We start from the raw sequence: 15898 nt of genomic DNA, 5'->3' as shown, positions 1-15898 counted from the left end.
TGTTTTTTTTTGTTTTTTTCTTCTTTTTTTTCACGGTCCAGGCAGCTGCTTCTTCCGAGGTTCAAGTCCTCCCTCGGGCATGGGTGTGTGTGTCGTCCTTAGCGTTAGTTAGTTTAAGTTACATTAAGTACTGCGTAAGCTTAGGGACCGATGACCTCAATAGTTTGGTCCAATAAGACCTTACCACAAATTTCCAAGTCTGTGCACGAGTGCATATGTTGTTAAATAAAGTACTTCAAAAATTGTTTAACTGAATATTGGAGTAGTTTGTTAAAAAACGCATTTTGTAATCGTTTAACATCGTATTAACATAAATCTTAGGGCAGAGATGTGGGTGTTTGAGAATTGGTAAAATTGCAACAAATTACATAAAACTTGTAGATAGGAATTAATTATGAGAGGAAGGGGTGTGTGTGTATTGTTTATTGATCCGGGGACGTAGAAACGGCGGAGAGGCTTCGTCCCTGCCGTAGCCCTCAGTGGTTCACAACCCCACAACAGTCTACAGCAGTCCACTCGCCCCACCGCCGCCCCACACTGAACCCAGGCTTATTGTACGGTCCGGCCCCCAGTGGAGCCCCCGCCCCTCCCCCTCCAGGAGCGTCTCATACGAGACGAGTGTAGCCCCAAATGTTTGTGTGGTAGAGTAACTATGGTGTACACGTACGTGGAGACAGGCACACCGGACCTCGACACTAATCCGCCGGGCGGATTCGTGCCGGGGACAGGCACGCCTTCCCGCTCGGGAAGCAGTGCGTTAGACCGCGCAACCAGCCGAGCGGGCAAAGGAATGGGTACTTACAAGCCTTCTTATTCATTTTATTCTGCTCGATGCAGTGCCTTCTCTCTGCTTGCACTTCATGAATATCCTTTATAGCTGGCAGAACAAGAAAGGCAAGCGCTACGCAATTGCTCTAGTAATAAAAGGGATGGGAAGTTTGATGCCTATTGGTCCAGAGATATACGGCGAAGGGGAAGGGGGGCCTTGACTGTACCATACAGGTTGAAAAGTATTTAAACTGACAAACTCTGTGAGGTTGTAGGGGACATCAAAACAAGTATTTTTCGCTAATGTCATTTTTCCTGTGAGGATTATTTAAACCGGTGGAGGCCGTATTATGCTCTTCAGTTGTTAGAGGCCGTATTACGATCTTCAGTTGTTAGAGGCCGTATTACGATCTTCAGTTGTTAGAGGGCGTATTACGATCTTCAGTTGTAGACAACTGCTGTCCACCAGTGTGTTAGTGCATTGTCTCTGTTTACTAATGGAGCGATACACCTGGAGTGAGTACACTGATACAGTTGGTGCGTACTACGTAGCGCACGACAACGCGCGAGCTGCACAGCGGGTTTACCAACAACAATATCCTAATCGCCGTATCCCTCATCATACGACCTTTGATGGTGTGTACCAACATCTGCGTGAGACCAGGTCATTTGGCAGACTACCTCGACAGGGATGCCGTCGCACGGTAAGAACGCTGCAATTTGAGGAAGCTGTCTTGCAGCATGTGGAGAGGGATCCTTCAATCAGCATTCGTGCAATTGCACGTAACATGGGGACGAATCAGACGAATGTAAGAACAGTCCTTCGAGAGCAGTTGTTACGTCCATTTCACTTACAGCGTGTCCACAACCTGGAACCAGTTGATTATCCACCCAGAGCACAGTTCCTGGAACAGTGTGAAATGCATCCTACATTTCCATCCTCTCTGTTGTTTACCGATGAAGCAACGTTCGGGCGTGATGGAGCCTTCAACATGCACAATTAACATGTTTGGACTGAGGACAACCCACAGGCCACAATTACTAGCGCTCATCAAGTGCGCCTCTTCGTTAATGTGTGGGTCGGTGTTGTTGGGGACTGTTTAATTGGGCCGTATCTGCTACCTAGGCCATTAAATGGCAGGCACTATTATAATTTTCTCGCCAGAGCATTGCCAGAATTGCTGTAAGATGTCCCGCTCCCTACAAGACAACGCATGTGGTTCCAACTTGACGGGGCACCGGCACATTTCAGTCGTCGTGTGCGTCGATTCCTGGACCGACGGTTCCCAGAAACGTGGATTGGCAGAGGTGGTCCCGTACCATGGCCCAGATATGTCCCCTCTGGACTTTTCTGTGTGGGTAGAGATGCACAACCTTGTTTACGCAACTCCTGTTGCATCAGAAGAGGATCTGGTTACCCGGATAGTAGCAGCAGCAGGAACAGTTCAGAATACTCCTGGGGTTGTTATCCGTGTCAGACAGAACATGATCCGACGGTATAACCTTTGTTTACGTGTCAATGGAGGCATTTTTGAAAATCTACTGTAATTGAAGTTGGGTTGTGTTAATGTGTGACCTCTTGGTCATAAAAAATGGAAAAGTGTTTGTTGGTTTAAGTAATTTGCCGCCAGAGAAATCTTCCTCTACCGGTTTAAAAACTCCTCATAGGAAAAAATGACATTAGGGAAAAATGTTTGTTTTGATGTCCCCTACAACCTCCCAGAGTTTGTCGGTTTTAATGCTTTTCACCCTGTATAAAGTTGCCTTGGGTGCGTGGGCTGTACAGCGAGTCACCAGGGGGACGGGATGGATTTCGTAACCTTAGAGGTAACAAGTCCAATTGCCACGGATGTAAAATCACATCAAAAGTGACCTGGAAATAAGATCTTTATCTGGCCCATTATGACAACTGCCATACTCTTAGATATCCTTTAAAGAACTTATCAACAAATTTATTGGCAACAGCAAAGATCATTACGAGAATTTGTAATAAACATGCTGGCTAGCTCTAAAATACTTGATGCCTCAGTGAGCTTCAAATTGCAGTTTCTGGACTCACATGCCAGCTACCTACGCGTTGTGAGTGAGGAACAGGGAGAAAGGTTCTACCAGAATGTAAAAGGAATTGAACAGGGGTGCCAGCACGATAGCAGACTACTGCTGGATGCTGCACACCGAGTGTCTTTAGTCAGTGCACAGAGATTTGAGGGGAAAAAGGAGAAACATTAACATTTATGCCTCTGTATTAGACCTAAATAAAATAATATTTCATTATAATAATAGGAGTCTCTTATTTTGTCATTTTGTTTTCTTAATCAAATTATTCTGAATGTATGTGTTTTGTATGCATTTTATGAATTTCAGCAACATTTTGTCGACAACTCAAATGTGATAGAGGGAAATATAACATTTCTAAACTCTGCATTTAAAAAAAATTAGGATCACCTAAAATCACTAAGAAACAATAATGAAGTATAAATTTTTAGACCTGTGTGATTACATAAAATACTGAAAATTAAATTTTGTAGCCTCTGGAAGCCGTTAGATAGACAAAATGCAATTGGAACTATGCACCGTTATAGCTGTTCAGAGAGTCTTTTTTGTCGCTAACTCATAACACGACATAAGGTAGAGGAAGGTCTGTTCCTAATTAGAGTTGTGCTCTACCAAAACTACAATTCGGTAGTTATGGTACACTACACACATGATGAAGTATTACTCGTAGTATTGGTAGCACTGCTTAAGAGATAAACTTGTAGCTAACGATTCCTCTTTATTCTTTTATTTGTTTGGTTGTTTGACTTGCACATAATTCTAACAGCCCACCATTGAGTGTTAGTCCATTGTGTGTTTTATGTAACTACAGGATATAAACTGCATTTTATAACTACTAAAAATTAGTTGATCATGGAACTTCTGTGCTTTTACGTAAACAAAGCAATTACTATTGATATATATAGGCAAGAGTTTTCTGTTATTACTGATAAAGATACAAGTTCGACGAAGTACTGAAACGATGAAGCGATGTTTTATATAGTTTATTCCACCTTTTTGTTGAGGGAATTACCTTTTCTAGCCCTATATGACTAATTTGTATCGTTTTATTTATTTTACTACAACATCCCTCTGTTGTACGTTGCTAATCAACAGTTTTTGAATAAAACCGAATTAAACATTGGTAATTCGATTTGCCATAAATGCTGTTTATTTTCAAGTAATAGACAATAGCAACACAAAAATGTTCCCTAAGATACGCAACCCCTGTAAATTCAATGATAATAACTGAATTGCCTTTGCAATCTTCTGTATAATGTCCTCTTTTTCAATTGGAATAATTTCTTTTGGGTAACTACAAAGCTCCTGCAAGTATTGTTTCCATATTCTCATCTTATTTTCTGTTTCCATGACCCAGTAACCCTTCTCGCATCCAATCAACGCGCTTCTTGGTCACGGTCACCAAAATGACTTTTATTGGAGTGTTTGCAGTATTTACGATATTTTGTTTCTATTTCTAGCTAACAACCAACCGATGTTGTTCTTGTTTCTGTTAAACTTTTTTCACGTTTTCGTCAGTCCTTTCTTAATTTCAGTATTCACTATGTGTGGCTGCCCCTGTTTGCCTTTTCCAATCCTAGTCCCTTTTCTGCTTATTTCATTCCTAGTACCTTTCTGTTGCATTTGCTACTCTCTTTAAAGGCTGTCCCTTCGGTTTTCCGCACCAGTAACTCCGTGAAGCAGTTTGTCACATTCTATGGTATCAACATATAATTAAATGAAACGTGTACCTATGTTCTGTAATTCTCGGAGAAGGCATCTATTCCGAAGAATTTTGTACCAGCAGACTGCGAACAAACGTTCAGTTGAAAGTTATTATGCCAACAAAACACGTTGTTGTGACTTCTGACATTTTCCCGGCGTATTTCTTCTTCTAATAATTTCCGGGTATGCAGCCGGATCCCGTCGACATTCTGCCACGATATTTCGGCCCAGAGACGTCCGGCCATCATCAGGTGAGTACACAACTACTGAAGAGCCCAGGTGCAGTCGCGGTATTTATGCCGAATCTCGCGCATGTGAAATGTACTGGCATCCTACAGCGCATGCGTCAGGTGTTGACATGCGCAGCATAGCCGAGTTGTACGTGCTGCCCTCGGTGGTGGAAATAAAGGTTCATCTAGTCATTGAGTATCGAATGACACTGTCGATTCCGCGACTGCACCTGGGCTCTTCAGTAGTTGTGTACTCACCTGATGATGGCCGGACGTCTCTGGGCCGAAATATCGTGGCAGAATGTCGACGGGATCCGGCTGCATACCCGGAAATTATTAGAAGAAAACACGTTGTGCTAATAACGATCGAAATTAGAAAAATGTATATTTGTGTCAATTTCTTTTCCGTAGATAACGAGAATTTTAGTAATTATGAGTTGAAATTCAACGAAACTGAGGGCAGCACGTACAACTCGGCTATGCTGCGCATGTCAACACCTGACGCATGCGCTGTAGGATGCCAGTACATTTCACATGCGCGAGATTCGGCATAAATACCGCGACTGCACCTGGGCTCTTCAGTAGTTGTGTACTCACCTGATGATGGCCGGACGTCTCTGGGCCGAAATATCGTGGCAGAATGTCGACGGGATCCGGCTGCATACCCGGAAATTATTAGAAGAAAACACGTTGTGCTAATAACGATGGAAATTAGAAAAATGTATATTTGTGTCAATTTCTTTTCCGTAGATAACGAGAATTTTAGTAATTATGAGTTGAAATTCAACGAAACTGAAGTTAATGAATGAAACAATGCGGTCGGCAGCTCGTGTTTGAACAGCAGTTATAAAAGTAGTTATGTTAAATACAAATGTGAATCTACGTAAAAAGTACCGAAATTTTTGTGAACATTGACGCTCAGTTCAAGAAAGGGAGCTCGGTTAAAAATTCAAAAGCCTTGTAAACTGTCTGAAAGTTGATTTGCATTACACTGAACACTTTTCAATAATTCAAACTCGATTCATATATTAATTGTGACACATAACGCAGTAATGATTGAGATGAGTTACTTCGCTATAACGCTTGCTATCTATAGTATTCACTAATATTTCTTTTCAATAAACAAAACTCATTATCAGAAATATTACTTATAACTGAACACTGAATCAGTCACAATCACCAGCAATGGAAACACGCAAGAAACACGCAGCATACAGATAAGCGCTTAAAGTTACACAACACTATTGAAATACATTATGTTTTATTATTTTGCCAAAAAACTGGGTTAAATGATTCATGAATATGTGTTTTTTGTCAAAAAGGTAACGAAAGCAATTAAATTTGCAAAAAGTTAATCAACAGTGGCAGATAAATTGTCATGTCTCACTTTTCACTGAACTAACAAATTCCAAGATTTACTGTCTAGTTCTTTCATAAATTTAAACTGCAAGTCTTTTCTTTTAAGTTACGCCCCGTTAATTTATGGTGGGAATAGGATCTTCCTATTAGTAATAATTATTTGGGATAATTACTAACACTAACAAAAACTGAAGTTAACGAAATATCTGTCACGTTCAGTTGCTGATTCTAATACACTGGCAAGTCTTTTACACCTCTAAATTTCTGAAATGGCACAGTCTTACTTGGACGTGGAATTGCTGCAGGTAGGGTCTACTGAAGCAGGGGATACAACCCGCCGGCTTTGAACAATGACGTCATTCCTTAGTCATAGATAGTAATGTCTTCACTTCGAGGCATAGATAATAAAGCAGTTCTGTGTTCTAATAAGCGCTACCATTAAAATAATTGAACGTGAATCTAAAAGCGATCGTTTATCTATATTTCACTATTTTACCATATTTCACTTTCTAATTCCACCAATATCCTTCAGTAGCTGATAAGTGTTTTTTGGCGTCTTAAAAAAAAAATCTCACGAGATAGAATAAACTGATCCTAAGATACAGATGCTTCAGTAGCTGATAAGTGTTTTTTGGCTTTTTAAAAAATAAATCTCACGAGATAGAATAAACTGATCCTACTTCATTAAGCAATCAATAAACAAACTAAACTAAAACATAACAGCAAAAGCTGTTATGTTTTAGTTTAGTTTTTTTATTGATTGCTTAATAAAGTAGGATCAGTTTATTCTATCTCGTGAGATTTTTTTTTAAAGCCAAAAAACACTTATCAGCTACTGAAGGGAGCTACAACACTAAGAAGAATCGCTTCTCGGCTTTTGACAAGATCAATGTTTATCTCTCTCGCATTCCTTTGTTTCTCAACATTCTCCTCAGCTCTTTCATCTTTGTAATACATGCTCTCTGGCGACTTGTGACGTCATTGTTCAAAGCCGACGGGTTGTATCCTGCTACACTAGACCCTGCAGGTACGGCGTGATGATTTGATGACGACGGTTGTTAGACAACAGGCTCTTCCTTTCACTTACGAGCAGAATTAAGTGCATTTAGCCAAACTCTACTCTTCCTCCATTAATATTTTTGAAACTCTTCTCAAGTAATTGCTGTACCGTGACTCATACCACTGCTTGTTGCATTCATAATGTCTTGCCCAACATTTTATGCCCACGAAATTCACATGCTTTTGTCCTTGTACACATTCAGTCTCTCTCACTGTCTACTTTGCCGAGTTTATCTTTGGTTAGAGACTGTTATTACCATGGAGGTAAAAAAAGAAGGTCGGTGGCATTACAGAATTACACTGTACGTTGTTTTGAAGTTAGAGTGGGCGCCATTTTAAGTAGCCCAAAACATAGCAGACTGCTGTTTACAAATGCTTCTTGTTCATTATTTCTGTCGTGTGCACGCAATAACTGTTTTAAATACTAACATAGTGCCAGGAAGGCAATTTCGAAAGTTTTTATGTTCTTGAATGCGTGTTTACTCTAATAATAGGACACAGCCAGAGTGACGTCACTGGGAAGTGTCACCCAGGTAACTATAGGGTATGGGTGCGGTTAACCAAAGTTTTTGACTAGTTAAGATGGCGGACATCTGCTTCCAGTTTGTGACGTAATGCCACCTCCCCTCTTTCTTTTACATCCATGGTTATTGCACATAGCAAAAACTCTGACTTTGCCATCGTTTTTACTACATTCTTTTACAAAAGTATTTTTAAATGATTTACAATAAATTTGCGTTACAATATTCTACAGAACTGTTACTGACAATAGAATGGCAAAATATGTACACTTATAATATGAAATTATTATTAAAATTGTGAAAATAAAAAACATGAAAGATATGAGGTATTGCGTTGTAGTGTTACAACATGTTCTTAGAAGTCTGAATTTTTGGTTGCTTCGACTCCTCCACGATTCAACGTTGAAGCTGCCTTCTCTATAATTTCCTAAATTTCAGTTAGCATTTCATTAGTACTGGGTTATCATCACCATCAATATGAGCACACCTAAATCTTTATTTCACGAAAATATAGTCAGCCTGATTTTTTTTAATCCTCTACTATCACCTCCTCAAGTGATTATCGAAAAGTGTTTTCGCATGACTAACCCCTGCTTAGCACAGAATTCTGTTAAATTTTTTCGCCCCTCATTTCCCTTGCTAAGTTTAAAATGTCCCATTGTTTTCCATTCCGTACATCCCCACCAACGAATGCTTACCGAGCTCCCATTATAATTAAATTCTCAGCTCCCTTGGCATATTTTACGAGTTAATTAATATTAACACACGCTTCTCCAATTTAGCTGTCATCCGCACCTGTGGTTGATACATATTTGGCTGTGGTTAAAATTTCTGTACGAAATTCATTCTGTTTCACTATGATGTCCACTATGTTTGCTACCAGTAACCCATTACTCTACTGCCTGTTTCCTTAGTCATTATCATTCCCGCTTCTGCTCCACTGCTATCTGATATAATATCGATGATCTTGTTATGTCCACTCTATAGTTCCCACTCATACGGTTATCTCACATTTTTGATTCCTAAAATATCTATCTGCATCCTTTCCATCTCTACCTTTGACTTACCTAGTGTTCCCCACCCTTTTAGCCTTCCTATAAGCGTTGTGCTTACCCTAATCACGGTTCTGATTTTGTCTGACTGATCCTCCAGGACAGTCCCTACCCGACGTTACACGTGGGGTAAACTTCACTTCTGGAATGTTTTACTCAGGGGGAAAACATTATGAAATTATTAACAGAGAACTGCATGTACGCGTGGAGATATAATATGGTAGTTTTCAGTTATTGCTACACCCAGCTTTACGATAAATTTTGCACGAGACTGGTGATGTACCTTTGCAGTTTTAATTCACAATTAAGAACGGCTCATCTCTTGTACCGCAGGTTCGATGCCCGGAGCCAGCATGGTGCCCGAGAACATCACGGTGATGTTCCTCAGCCCTACCACCATCAAAGTGTCGTGGGCCACCACGAGTGACGTCATGGCCGACAAGTTCGACGTCATGTACAAGCCGACTGACGCCAGGTGAGTGTAGGTCCAGCTGCCCGCTTCTCTGCATTTTAATATTTTCGTAGACTATTAAGCGACCATTACGTTTCGAACGTGCAGCAGCAGTCGCCGATAAAATTTCTACATTATCATACAGAGTACAGCAGCAAGTGTCGATTCTGGGACTCAGTAGTGTGGGAAGCACTGGAAATTCGTTTGACGAGCGGTTTAATTAAAAGAGATAGCGGATTTATTCTGGATAACGCACGTAATTCGGTACTTTCTTTGATCAATTTGCAAAGATGTCACTACAGAGTAGCTTAGGGTGTCCATTCGTCCCGTTTTTCCCGGGACAGTCCCGTTTTTTACCAAAATGTCCCGCTGTCCCGAAAGTTTTTTTGGGGACGCTCAAATGTCCCCCTTTTTATGATTCCGCTTGGCTAGAGTATTTTACGCTACTGGTTGTTTGACTTGCTATTAACTGCGCAATTATTTACGCTAGGAAGCGTGTGATGACTTTCAGCATACTCCAAACACATACCGAACTAGAATGAAATTTTCACTCTACAGTGGAGTGTGCGCTGATATGAAACTTCCTGGCAAATTAAAACTGTGTGCCGGACCGAGACTCGAACTCAGAACCGAGTTCGAGTCTCGGTCCGGCATACAGTTTTAATCTGCCAGGAAGTTTCATATCAGCGCACACTCCGCTGTAGAGTGAAAATTTCATTCTAGAAACAACCACAAGGCTGTGGCTAAGCCATGTCTCCGCAATATCCTTTCTTCCAGGAGTGCTAGTTCTGCAGGGTTCGCAGGAGAGCTTCTGTGAAGTTTGGAAGGTAGGAGGCGAGGTACTGGCAGAATTAAAGCTGTGAGGACGGGGCGTGAGTCGTGCTTGGGTAGCTCAGTCGATAGAGCACTTGCCCGCGAAAGGCAAAAGGTCCGGAGTTCGAGTCTCGGTCCGGCACACAGTTTTAATCTGCCAGGAAGTTTTATGTACCGAACTGTCAAATATCGCAAGTAATTTTAAACGCACTATAGGTTACGAATAACAACGAAGATTCTTCTCTTCTAAATCGATCCACTGAGTCAGTCCTTTCGGTCCAGAGATACTCTACACCACTGACACTTGCTCTCTGGCTTTCGTCACCACACTGTTAATGTTTTGCACTGTGCAATCACTGTTTCATTACGCCAAAACGAAAGTGTAATTTTAACAGCAATATAAAAAGCGACTTTCCTCCACTGGTAGTGGAAAAACTGTAGAATGTACGTTGTGCAGATCAAAATTTGCTATTGGTCGTGGTGGAAGGTCTGACATTGTGAATCACATTAAGACGAAGAAACATCGCATGAGTGATCAAACGAAAAGAGCAAATAAATGCGTGAGTGACTACTATGTAAACTATTTCTCACACCTTTTAAAGCATTTGACTGGCTTAATACTGAAAAGGAGCAGCTACATTGGAAGGATATTCAGGACTGTTGTGTTTTTGTTAAAAGTATTGTACCAAATTTTCCTGTTGATGAAGACGAACTGTTCGATGGATTTTCATGTGCACAGAACTTCATAAAAAGTGAAGAAGGAGACAAAGAAAGTTTTAGTGCAACGTGGTGTAAAATATTTGCTCATTTCAAAAGTAAAAACATTAGCATGAAAAAGATTCATTTGTGGGTCAAATGCTGCTGTGGAACGTGTGTTCTCGTTAGTGAACTCTTTGTGGTCAGACGAAAAAAAAACAGAATGACAGTTGAAACAGTGAGGGCCTTGCTCATTGTCGAAACACACTTTAATGGTGTAAATTTTCGTTTGAAATTGTATCATAAAAGTCAGTACTTTTATGATACAATTTCAAACGAAAATTTACTTCTTGATAAAGTACATAAAAGTGAAAAGTACGGTGATAGTGTGGCAGAATAATTGTAAAAAGTGATTTGGGATCATCTGAGTGCACGTTGTAAAGGTAAACTTGTATGTGTATTAAATTTAGTCAATACAATATTTATGTCCCGTTTTTTTTCTTCATTGTCCTAGGTTTTTCTCTAATTTATTTTAAATGTCTCCTTTTTCAATTATAATGAAATGGACGCCCTAGACTAGCTCCTAGTGATGCATCGATATCCCACCATGAATCGAGTGTCTAGCCCCTGATTCAGTTCCTACAAAACTCTTTGCCACGGAACAACATCTCTGGCCAAGTGACAAAGCTGTCGTGTTTAAAATAACAGATGCGAGTGCTGTAGCTTCATTCTGTCAGTACACTTGGAAGAAGGCGGGAAGATATAAGGCCGAAATATCAGTTGGAGAAATATGGGGTCTCAGCTCCCAAATATTAGATCAGTATTCGCACAGTCCAAGCAGACATTCGGTGCGGTGGCAGATGGGAGCTACCGTAAATGCTTTTCCATTTTTACAGTCTCTCCCATCAGCCACCGCGCCGAGTGTCGGCTTGGACGGTCGAACAGCACCTGCTCCTGACTTGTGCTTGCCGCCAACTGTCAGCGCTTTAGTAGCATTTCGTACGAAACGGCACGATGGTCAGTTACGTGCTCCACACGGAACGAAAACAAAACATTTCCCTATTTATTGATAAAGGAAATGAATTTCCTGAATAGGTCTGTGATAAATCTGCATATTGTGTGAATAAAGCCGTCTAGATCACTTAATATATTTCTTTATTAATAATTTTTTTTTGCTGCTCCCACTATCAGCTCTAAAGATTAACGGAATGTAAGGATAAGAGGTATTTGCCACACAATTAATTTTGTAACCTCTTAGTTTTTCGTATTTTGCAGCCTGCTATGAAGATGGCAGTAGCCGAAACGATTTTATAAACAAAGAAATATATAGAGCGTGACCTGGACGGCTTTCTTCCCGAAAAATTTCCGTTACGGAAGTACTGGGAGAGCAATAACTAATGTTCCTATGTAACGCTTAGGAAGAGAGAGCCGGCCGCAGTGGCCGAGCGGCTCTAGGCGCTTCAGTCTGGAAACGCGCGACCGCACACGGTCGCAGGTTCGAATCCTGCCTCGGGCATGGATGTGTGTGATGTCCTTAGGTTAGATAGGTTTAAGTAGTTCTAAGTTCTAGGGGACTGATGACCTCAGATGTTAAGTCCCATAGTGCTCAGAGCCATTTTTTAGGAAGAGAGAGAAAGAAAGACAAAGAGAGAGAGAGAGCGATTTTATCAATATGGATCTCTACTAAAAGTTAGTATCTACATCTGTAGTTTGTTGACAATATCCTGAACGAGGGATCCTCATTTCTGGATCGTCTGAAACTTTGCCACCACCTCGAAAGCGAGCTGACTTCGGGTTACGAGTATTCTGTGGCTGCCTCTGTCAACATTGGCGATCTAATAGTACAGTACTTATGCGTACCGCAGCGAGGCCCTTGTAGAACTACTTGACCTGGCTGCTTGAACGGACAATGGACATGACGTCATAGCCGGAGGCCGGCCAGAGATCGTTTACGTAGTTCGAAGTGTTTGTTATCTGTTGTTTGTGGACTATTGTATGTAATGGATCCTTATTCAGTTTATTGTGCAATCTATAGTACATCACGAGTAACAATTAACTGGTGTTTAACATGAAGAAGCTAAGAGTATTTCCTGCAGCAAATTAATTACTCTTCTCATTAGCATCTGTGAAGCTATTGCCGTAAACCGTGTGTACATTTTGGTTGCACATATCTGAAGAACACGTTAATTTTTTTTGCAAAATTCTTCAAATGGCAACTAATTGCTGTGTGCCTTACTACACTCCCAATTATAGATCGAAGAAATAGTGTTATCTCGTTCGTTTCCTGTAAGGAGGATTTTCTGTGAGCTAAATGGAATTTTCTTCACGTAACAGGCTAGTTTCTGAAGCAGAAGTTCGCCTAAAGCATTTACCGGAAAACGATATTGTTCGAGAACACAGCATGATGAGCGACGACGGCAGTCAACTTACGTCACCTCGAAAACCGCCGGTGTTAGCACCATTTCAGCCATCCTACCTGTGAGTCCGCAGCTCGTGGTCTAGTGGCTAGCGCTGCTGCCTCTGGATCACAGGGTCCCGGATCTGATTCCCGGACATTTGAGGATTTTCTCTGGCCAGGGACTGTGTGTTTGTGTTGTCCTCATCATTTCGTCATCATCATCCGTAACAGTCGCTAGATTGGATTGATAAAAAATTGGACTGTGTAAAAATTGGGACTCTGTATGGGCGCTGATGACCGCGCAGTTGAGCGCCCCACAATCCAAACATCATCATCATCATCATCCTATTTGAGTGTCAAGCTGCCAAGAAAAGGAAATGCTCTGATGTGTGTAGCAGGAATTAGAGCAATGTGATGAATTACAGTTCAGTCAGTGGTGCGACGAAATAAAAACATTCACAGGTTTCAGGAATATTCGTTATGGCTTTACTTTTTTGTTGCTGTGCAGTAAGCTGACAAAATGTTTGGAAGCATATGGATTTGACTGTCAATTCTCTTGTTACAACAGTGACTATAGTTTTATTTTTGATTTGTCTAGCTTGTGTGGCATGGACCAGACTAGTCTTCATACAAGTTTGACACATCAGAACTACTCCATTGTAAGACAGCTCAGTGATGGCTTTGAACTGTAATTACACGCATTCAGCTCTTAAAATGTCACAGTTACGTGAGTAAAATGCTCCCCTCTTACCTTAAGCAGACTGTGGAAGGAAGCAGGAATGAATAACTGAATTAGTTCATATGAAACGTAAACTAACTCACAGTGAAAAACAGTCTTCGAATTACTATCCGTTAACACAAGCATACATGTTAAATAATCACAAATTCGGGAAAGATGTATATCCAGCTAAACCAGGCAGACTTCACGTACTGAGAGACAGTAACTGTCGAACATTGTGGAACGTGGCAGTAAAAAATGGATGTTCGGATATTGCAGTTGCACTGGACGGAAGTTGGCAGAAAAGAGGACATACTTCTCTGAATGGAGTAGTGACTGCCACGAGTGTAGACACCAGTAAAGTGTTAGATGTGGAGATAATGTCAGATAATGTCTAAATATTGCAAATATTGTAAAGTCAATTAACATAAAGAAGACAACTGAGTGGCTAATTTTAGAGGAACAAGTGGTGGTATGGAAGTTCATGGGGTACAAAAAATATTTCATCGCTCTGTAGAAACAAGAGGCGTATGGTACACCAAATAGTTGGACGATGGTGGCAGTAAGGCATACAACAATGTGGTGAACTCTAAGCCATATGGAGATGCCGTTATAAGCAAAATAGAATGCTCAAAAACGTTTGAGAACAAGGCTGAGAAAACTAACTGTTGATATGAGAGGAAAAATATTAGAAGATGGAAAATTGTTGACCGGACAGGGTCGGATAATTAAAACTGAAATAGAAAACTTGCAGGTATATTATGGGCAGGCAATTAGGAGAAATAAAGAAAATCTGGAGGCAATGAAGAGAGATGTTTGAGCCATATGCTTCCTTAAGTCCTCTCTCGATGATAAGCCATGTCATAGATTGTGTCGATCAGGAGAAAATTCGTGGTGCAAAGACAATAGGGCTCAGGCGACTGGAGAATCTTTTCTCACCAGCATTCTCTTCCTGCTTCTGTTACTACAGCAATTAAACCTATTTTCAGAGACTTGGCTCATCCTGACCTTCTAAGGAAACGTCTGCATGGGCATACACAGAACCCAAATGAATGTTTCAACAGCATAATTTGAAACAGCTTACTAAAACTGTATTTGTAGGCATGCATACAATGAAACTAGGAGTTTATGATCCTGTTATTACATTCACTTGTGGTAATGTTGGAAAGTGTTGGGTACTGAAGAAGCTGGGAATTAATCCTGGTGAAAATGTGATCACTGGGCTGCAACATTGCGATAAAATGAGGATAGCCGAAGCAGACAGATCTGCATCTAGTATGACCAAGAAAGCAAGACAAACATCCAGGAAGGTGAAAAAGAAGCTGTAAGACCTGCTAGAGGCCAAAGAAGGGCAACTATATGCAACAGGACAGTTTTAATTAACTGCAAGTAACAAATGTCAAAAGATTTTCTTTACAGTCAGTTTCCCGCAAACCAAAATTTTCAATACATATACCCCATTACATAAGAAAATATCATAGATAAATGAATGAAATTTTCAGAGACTCTACATAACATAAAAAGCCACCTCTGGTACTACATTCATTAATATTCCCCAGTTAGGAAGTACACAACAAATATTGTCTGCAGAAAAAACTTAATATTTTTGTTGATAAATTAAAAATAGTATTTCTTAAAAATTATAAAATGGATGAAGTAGATTTTAGTACAGTTGACTCTATTAATATCATGTAACAAGCAGTAAAAATATTAAGGTCCTGAATCAAACAGTTTTTTTCAGAAATGGATCAAATACTTGCCTAAATTAACATGGATTAGATAGGCAGGGTGTGGTACCCTTAAATGCGGAAGGATTGAACATATTTTACAACGTTGTATACTGTTTACATATAGCAGAGGAAGAGTTAAAGTCTGTGAAAAGTCTGAGGACGATAACATTCTCGTAATCGACAGGCCTGTCCAAAGTCCCAGAACCTCGAATTACTGGAATCAGTTACAAAGTCGACTTCCCTGCAGACCCCAGCGTCCAACATCACTACCTTCTGTGGTTTTTTGTCTCTGGGAACAGTAGGCTGCCATTCTTCTACAGACATTTAGACTCGTCATTGAAAGT

General features: G+C 40.5%; 1 protein-coding gene across 1 annotated transcript in view; it reads left to right on the top strand.

Annotated features, from left to right (window-relative positions):
• Positions 1-15898, top strand: part of LOC124789914 — a 202235-nt gene that overhangs the window by 74950 nt on the left and 111387 nt on the right. The window contains exon 2 of the mRNA XM_047257432.1: positions 9082-9223. Within this exon, the coding sequence (XP_047113388.1) occupies positions 9082-9223 (142 nt within the window). The remainder of the gene's footprint in view (positions 1-9081; positions 9224-15898) is intronic.

The sequence above is a fragment of the Schistocerca piceifrons genome, chromosome 3 (genome assembly GCF_021461385.2).
Source record: "Schistocerca piceifrons isolate TAMUIC-IGC-003096 chromosome 3, iqSchPice1.1, whole genome shotgun sequence".
Taxonomy (NCBI): domain Eukaryota; kingdom Metazoa; phylum Arthropoda; class Insecta; order Orthoptera; family Acrididae; genus Schistocerca; species Schistocerca piceifrons.
Note: the sequence above shows the minus strand (reverse complement) of the source record. Positions and strands in the feature narration are given on the sequence as shown.